The 6,863-nt window shown below is 59.0% G+C and overlaps 1 protein-coding gene across 2 annotated transcripts in view; it reads right to left on the bottom strand.

Moving 5' to 3' along the window:
• Positions 1–108: 108 nt before the first annotated feature.
• The window catches only part of polr2b (RNA polymerase II subunit B), an 8,992-nt gene continuing 2,237 nt past the window's right edge, over positions 109–6,863 (bottom strand). The window contains exons 4-26 of one of the 2 annotated variants that reach the window (XM_008420995.2): positions 5,745–5,857; positions 5,449–5,668; positions 5,225–5,383; positions 4,990–5,154; positions 4,718–4,914; positions 4,527–4,646; positions 4,267–4,453; positions 4,046–4,189; positions 3,394–3,533; positions 3,199–3,310; positions 2,971–3,125; positions 2,688–2,886; positions 2,454–2,622; positions 2,028–2,124; positions 1,862–1,956; positions 1,542–1,792; positions 1,378–1,467; positions 1,195–1,302; positions 1,006–1,119; positions 767–927; positions 506–701; positions 318–432; positions 109–179 (exon numbers count right to left, since the gene is read on the bottom strand). In XM_008420995.2, coding sequence (XP_008419217.1) covers positions 343–432; positions 506–701; positions 767–927; positions 1,006–1,119; positions 1,195–1,302; positions 1,378–1,467; positions 1,542–1,792; positions 1,862–1,956; positions 2,028–2,124; positions 2,454–2,622; positions 2,688–2,886; positions 2,971–3,125; positions 3,199–3,310; positions 3,394–3,533; positions 4,046–4,189; positions 4,267–4,453; positions 4,527–4,646; positions 4,718–4,914; positions 4,990–5,154; positions 5,225–5,383; positions 5,449–5,668; positions 5,745–5,857 — 3,282 coding nt within the window. In that variant the 3' untranslated portion in view covers positions 109–179; positions 318–342. Of the gene's footprint in view, positions 180–314; positions 433–505; positions 702–766; positions 928–1,005; positions 1,120–1,194; positions 1,303–1,377; positions 1,468–1,541; positions 1,793–1,861; positions 1,957–2,027; positions 2,125–2,453; positions 2,623–2,687; positions 2,887–2,970; positions 3,126–3,198; positions 3,311–3,393; positions 3,534–4,045; positions 4,190–4,266; positions 4,454–4,526; positions 4,647–4,717; positions 4,915–4,989; positions 5,155–5,224; positions 5,384–5,448; positions 5,669–5,744; positions 5,858–6,863 lie in introns of both variants that reach the window. The other variant, XM_017307092.1, reaches the window with a different exon arrangement.

Here is a 6,863-nt window from a genome sequence, read left to right as displayed (position 1 = left end):
ATCCAGCCATCCTCTGTTGCCATGACGATGTGTGTTTATCCAGCCATCCTCTGTTGCCATGACGATGTGTGTTTGGACCAATCATTACTGAACCACACAAGTTAGAAAAACACATTTATTTACTACAACAAAAAGTACAAAGGTCTAGTTTCTCCTCTCCACGGTGACGTCACTTCCTGGTCAGCAGCTGATTGGCTGAGCCCTCTATGAGGTCATCATTCGCGGAGCGATGCTCATGGACATCACTTCCTGGTCAGCAGCTGANCCCTCTATGAGGTCATCATTCGCGGAGCGATGCTCATGGACATCACTTCCTGGTCAGCAGCTGATTGGCTGAGCCCTCTATGAGGTCATCATTCGAGGAGCGATGCTCATGGACATCAGTTCCTGGAACAGCAGCTTGCAGGCGTACGGCATCCGGACCAGAGAGATCTGATCAGAACCAGAAACGGGTCAGAACCTGGCGGAGGCAGCGATCCATCGGCGGCGTTTGGACCCGGCCTACCTGCGTCTTGTTGCGGCAGCCCCGACACTCGTAGGTGTGCGTCCGGGTGTTGGCGATGGCCATCAGGCCGCACAGGTTGCAGACGTGGACCTGGTACGGGTCGGACGCCTCGAACAGCCGCTCCCGGAGGAACTGGGCGGCGCCGTGGGCGATCTGGCAGTCCCGCTCCATCTCCCCGAAACGCAGCCCGCCGTCACTGGGCAGACAGGCGAGATCAGCGCGGCGCGGACTCACCTGAGGCGGCGAGGGGCGGCAACTCACCGGGAGCGGCCCTCCATCGGCTGGCGGTTCAGGATCTGGACCGGCCCGCGGGCCCGGGAGTGGATCTTATCGTCCACCATGTGCTTCAGCCGCTGGTAGTAGGTCGGCCCGATGAAGATCTGGGACGTCAGCTTCCTCCCCGTGAAGCCGTTGTACAGAACCTGATGACACAGTGACCGTCACACACCTGGGCCACCTGGGCAGGTTTCAACCCCCCAGCATGCATCGGGGCCTCTGACCTCGTTCCCTCTCAGGTGGTAGCCGTACTCGGACAGCAGGTTGGACACTTTCTGCACGTTGACGGCGTCGTTGAACGGCGTGGCGTCGCCGATCTCACCTTTGTTGGCCGACACCTGGAAGGAGCGACAGCCTGGCAGTCAACGCTCAGGGCAGAACACGAGGCTCGGCGGTGGGCGGAGCCAGCTTACCTTCCCCTGCAGACACTCGATAAGATGGCCGACTGTCATTCTGGACGGGATGGCGTGAGGGTTGATGATGATGTCAGGTGTGATGCCTTCACAGGTGAACGGCATGTCCTTCAAAATAAAACACCAGGTCACCTCACCTGTCCTGACCCCACCGGCTGCTCTGATCCGGTATCACCCGCCTACCTCCTGCCGGTACTGGATCCCGCAGGTCCCCTTCTGCCCGTGGCGGCTGGCGAACTTGTCTCCGATCTGAGGGATCCGGACCGAACGGACCTGCGGGTCAGAACCGGGATCAGCGAGCGGTCCGGCTGCTGGGTCACCATGGTAACCAGGGCGGCGGCGCTCACGCGGATCTTGCAGAACTTGTATCCCTCCTGGTTGAGCGTCACCATGACCTGGTCCACGATGCCGGTCTCGCTGGTGCGCAGGAAGGTGCTGCAGTCCCTCTTGGTGTAGCGCCGGTTGGTGCTGTCCAGCTCGTCCTCGTTCTCCGGCAGCGTCACCGTCTTCCCGATGATCACGTCCTCCCCGGACACGCGGACGCCCGGCGCGATCAGCCCGTCGTCGTCCAGCTTGTCGTAGATGGCGTGCCTCATCCCTGTCAACAGGTTCCGTCGTTAGAGCCGGCACCGGGTTTGGACCGGGCCGTTCGGGAGCCGGCGCTCACCCTGACACGTCTCGCGGGTCGGCTTCTCGAAGATTTCCTCCTGGTCGAAGCCCTTCTTGGACTCCTGCTCCTTGTAGGACCGGTAGAAAACGGACCTGCAGGGAAACGCAGGTCGGCTTAGGGGACGGAAGCGGACCGGGCCTGGAAGGTTCTGGTCGCCCCTCACCTGAAGAAGCCGCGGTCCACCGCCGAGCGGTTCATGATGACCGAGTCCTCCTGGTTGTAGCCCGTGTAGGAGGCGATGGCGACGATGGAGTTGATTCCTGAGAGATGGACGACAGAAGCCAAATATTCCAGGTTTCAGGAAAACCAACTTTCCTTGTAGAGATGAAATGATTGATCAGATCAATAATCACCCGATCAGCCTCAGAGAGGACTGAGCTTCCCATGTTTCAGCTGTTTGCTACAAGTGATCAGGGATTCGCTCAGGTAATTACGGACCCGGGTGATAAAATGTGTTTTCATGAGTTAAAAGTTCTTCTTTTAACTCTTTAAATCCGACTAATCGTCAGGATCACGGGTTAGCTGCGGCTAACAGAACCGCCGTTGCCGCGGTAACGGGTCTGGCCCCGTGGGCGAGCGGCAGCGTCACCTGCTGGCAGCTCCCGGAAGCGCAGGTACTCCATGGAGCGCGTGGTGACCAACGGCTTCTGCGGGTAGTACAGCACGTGGGCCAGCGTGTCCATCCTCACGTGGAAGTTGGTGATGTAGACGCCCATGGCCTGCTTCCCCATGGCGGACTGGTACGTGTTCCTGGGAGACTGGCGGGGGAAACGGGTCAGAACACCGAGCAGCTGCCCGGTTCTGGACGGACCGCCGGCTGTACCTGGTTGTGGTCGGGGAACGGGATGATGGAGGCGCAGACTCCCAGGATCATGGACGGGTGGATCTCACAGTGGGTGTAGGTGGAGCAGTAGGCCACGCCCTTCTCCTGGAGGTCGTCAGGGGTCATGGCGAGCATGACGGTTTCCTCCTCCAGGGTGTCGATGTACTCCACCACGCCGCTCGCCACCAGGTCCTGCCAGCTGGACGCCAGGAGGAACAGCACAGCGCCCGTTAGCCGCTGAGGCTAGCCCGCTAGCCCGGGTGGGCAGGTGTGTCTGGCTCACCTGTAGTTGTTGTACTCTCGCTCCTTCAGCTGGTCGATGTGCCGTCTCTTCAGCAGCAGCTTCTGCTTCTCCACGATCAGCAGCGGTCGGCAGATCCGCCCGGCGTCCGTGTAGATCCGGATCTCCCGCTCCCGGATGTCTCGGATCATCGACACCTGGAAGAATCGGACGGTCAGGAAGGGCCATCTTGTCCCCAGGTGTCCGAGGTGGAAGGAGGGCGGGGCTTACCTCTGACACGATGATGTCCATCTGCCTGCGGAGCTTCCTCAGCGTGTTCATCAGCTGCTCCGGGTCTTTGTGGATCCCCACCCAGCAGCCGTTCACGAAGATCTTCGTAGCGCTGAAATGGGAAAACACGCATGAAGACACGGATCAGGAAGACGCCGGGAACGCCGGGTCTCTGGGCAAAGCGAGGCGACTGACTCGGCAATGGCAGCCGGGGAAATCTCCTCCAGGTTCTCCATGCTCCACTCCTCCAGGAACTCCAGGATGGGAGACGGCTGGGAGCCGACCGAGATGTAGGCCATGAGGGCCAGGTTCTTCACCAGACCCACGGCGTGGCCCTGCAACCAGGCAGGAACCAGGCAGGAAACATGTAAGGAAACATGTAAGGAAACATGCAGGAAACATGTAAGGAACCATGTCAGGAACCAGGCAGGAAACAGGCAGGAACCATGTAAGGAACCAGGCAGGAACCATGTCAGGAACCAGGCAGATGGATGAATAGACTAAGGAACCTGGTCGGTTCTGTCTTGGTAAAACCTTGTGGGTCTCGTCGGTCCAGTCAGCTTCTAACAGGTCGGTCTGGTCCTGTCTGGCCCGGTCCCGTGTGGCCCGGTCCTGTCTGGTCGGTCCGGTCCTGTCATGTCTGGCCCGGTCCCGTCTGGCCCGGTCCCGCCTGGCCCGGTCCGGTCCCGTCTGGCCCGGTTCTGTCTGGTCTGGTCCTATCGGGTCGGTCCGGTCATGTCTGGCCCTGTCCTGTCTGGCCCGGTCCCGTCTGGCCCGGTCCCGTCTGGCCCGGTCCTGTCTGGTCGATCCTATCGGGTCGGCCCGGTCCCGTCTGGCCCGGTCCTACCTCGGGCGTCTCGGCGGGGCACACCATGCCCCACAGCGTGTTGTGCAGCTGCCTCGGCTTGGCCAGCTTGCCGTCGCGGCCGATGGGGGAGTTGACCCGGCGCAGGTGGGACAGCGTGGAGGCGAAGGTGAGCCGGTTCAGCACCTGGAAGGCGGCGGGGTGGTGGTTACCATGGCGATGGACCGCAGGCCCACGGCCGGGGCAGCGGAGGCGGCGCCTACCTGGGACACGCCGGCGCGGGCCTGGTGGGCCTTCTTGACGTCGCCCCAGTTGCCGGTGGCCAGCGAGTACTTGAGCCCGTCGGAGATGATCCGCGTCTTGATGGCCAGCTCCAGGTTAAAGTCCTTCCCTCGGTCGATGAACTTCTGGGCGTAGATCCGGATCTCCTTCAGGAGGTTCTTGAACATCCTGGACAGACGGGAACTAGAGTTACCCTGAGGAGGAGGGACGGCCAGGTGAGGCGCCGGGCGAGAAGCCGCACCCCCTGAACAGGAAGGCCAGCAGCGGTCCGGCCAGGTCCAGCCTCTTGTTGCCATAGTGATCCCGGTCGTCCAGCTCCCGCCGGCCCAGAGCGGCGAGCAGCAGCCGGTGGACCATGTACCTGAAACACGGAACACGGATCAGAACCAGGCCTCAGACACCTGTCCGGGTGCGGCTCCGGTGTGGACTCACCCCAGGAAGTAGGCCTTCTTGGTCTCGCAGAAGTCGCTGACGCCGACGTGCGGCAGCATCTCCTTCTGCAGGACTTCCTTGGCGTACTTGATGCGCCGCTCCTTTGTCACGCCGGGCTTGGCGCCTCTGGACCCGATGAAGTTCAGCGCCACGTTCTGCTCCTGGATCACAAAGGCCTCGTCCAGCGACGGCTTCACCTGCAGGCGCAGCGGGCGGGGCTTAGGCGCTCTGGTCACCGTGGTAACAGAGCGGCAGGCCGGCGGCGGTCTTACCATCTCCATCATCTCCGGGTCATCGAAGTCGTAGATGATGTGCTCCAGGATGTCTCTGTCGGACACGAAGCCCAGCGCCCGGAACACAATGATGATGGGCACTTCCTGTCTGATGTAGGGCAGCGTGGACACGATGCGCTGCCCGATGGCGCTCTTCTTCACCCCCTGAGGCAGACGCAGCGTCCATGAGAGCGCCGCCTGCGGGCTGCAGGGCCCGTGCGGCGGTGGGACTCACCTGTCCTCCGCGGGCCATCATGCTGACCCAGATGGTGCTGGTGGGCCGGGACGAGTTCTCCAGGCAGGACCGGCACTCGCCCGTGTACGCGTACTTCGAGTCCTTCTTGGCGAAGACGTAGACCGTGTTGGTGGCCATCTTCTCCTGCGCGATCAGCACCTGGAACCGCCGACAGCTCAGGTTCTGGTCGGGAGCCGGGGAGGAGGAGTGATGTCACGGCCTACCTTCTCGGAGCCGTTGATGATGAAGTAGCCTCCCGGGTCCAGCGGACACTCGTTGAGCTCGCACAGGTCGCGGTCGGTCAGGCCGCTCAGCAGGCAGTAGGTGGAGCGGAGCATGATGGGAATTTTACCGATGAATGTCTTCTGATGCTGCGTCTGCAGCTGCTCCTCTCCCTCCTTGATGATCGTCTTAGTGATGTCAACGTACAGCGGCGCCGAGTACCTGAGGAGACGTGTGGCACGGGTCAGAACCGGGCTCCGGGTCAGGACCGGGCCAGAACCGGGTCAGGTGGACCTACGTCAGGTTCCGGAGGCGGGCCTCGTTGGGCATCATGGGGGACGGAGCGCCGTCCCGCTCCCAGTGGGTCGGCTTGGACAGGTAGATCTGCTCGAACTTCAGCAGGTAGCGTGGCTGAAACACAGGTGGTGACGTCATGGTGATGTCATGGTGATGTCACGGCGGGCCGATAAAAACCTGCTCCTGGTTCTGGACCAGGAGTCGGCAACCCAAAATGTTGAAAGAGAGAAATTGGACCAAAAACAAAACCAAATCTGTCTGGAGCCGCAAAACATGAAAAGCCTTAAATAAGGATCACAGTGGAGGCAACGCAGGCTTTAGGTGTTTATATCAGCCTGTTAGCAAAAGTACATAATCAGCATCATGATTAAACGTTAATCTGGAACATTATTATGTTTATGATCATTATCCATCACTGCACCACGTGGCTCTGCTGTACGATGGTTACAATATTAATGTTTTATGTTTCGTTGCTTTGATGAAATTAAATAAATCCAATAAAAAATCAGATTTCCATCTTTACTGTGAAGATCGACAGGGAAAGGGTCATTTTTCCTCCAGGGACTCAGAAAATCTGCTCCCAGATGCAGTTTGCATGACGATGATGCTCTTTGAGACGAGATCGAAGAAGCAGCTAAAGCTCAACGTGCCGCTGATCTGGGCAACGAGCGGAGCAATAAAACACAACCTGCAGTTATAACGACAAACAGCCTTTTGAAAGTATATTAAATTAGTAGTTTAAGTTTGATTCCTGAGCAAATGCCAGTCAGTGCAGGTAAAACATGGCAGCATCTTCTTCTCCTTTGAACACAACCATCCTAGACCTGAGCAGCAAAACACCATAATATCGCCAAGAGTCGCTCTGAACATATAGACAAAAACTGCTCATAATTCATAAAACATCCACTTTGTTACTAAATATATGTGCCTATAGCAGGACTGAGTTCTTACCCGTTTAATTCTGGTTATGACGTCACCGGAAGCTCCTCAGCGTCGGCCATTAAGACGCAACTTTAATCAGACGCAGCAGCTAAAGCAGCGCCGGAAACAACGTCTTTCCACATTACAGGATTCCTCCGACTATAAGCCGCTGCTTCCCCACACTTTGAACCGTGCAGCT

The sequence above is a fragment of the Poecilia reticulata genome, linkage group LG10 (assembly GCF_000633615.1).
Source record: "Poecilia reticulata strain Guanapo linkage group LG10, Guppy_female_1.0+MT, whole genome shotgun sequence".
NCBI classification, from domain to species: domain Eukaryota; kingdom Metazoa; phylum Chordata; class Actinopteri; order Cyprinodontiformes; family Poeciliidae; genus Poecilia; species Poecilia reticulata.
This window is presented reverse-complemented; position numbering and strand designations above follow the sequence as displayed.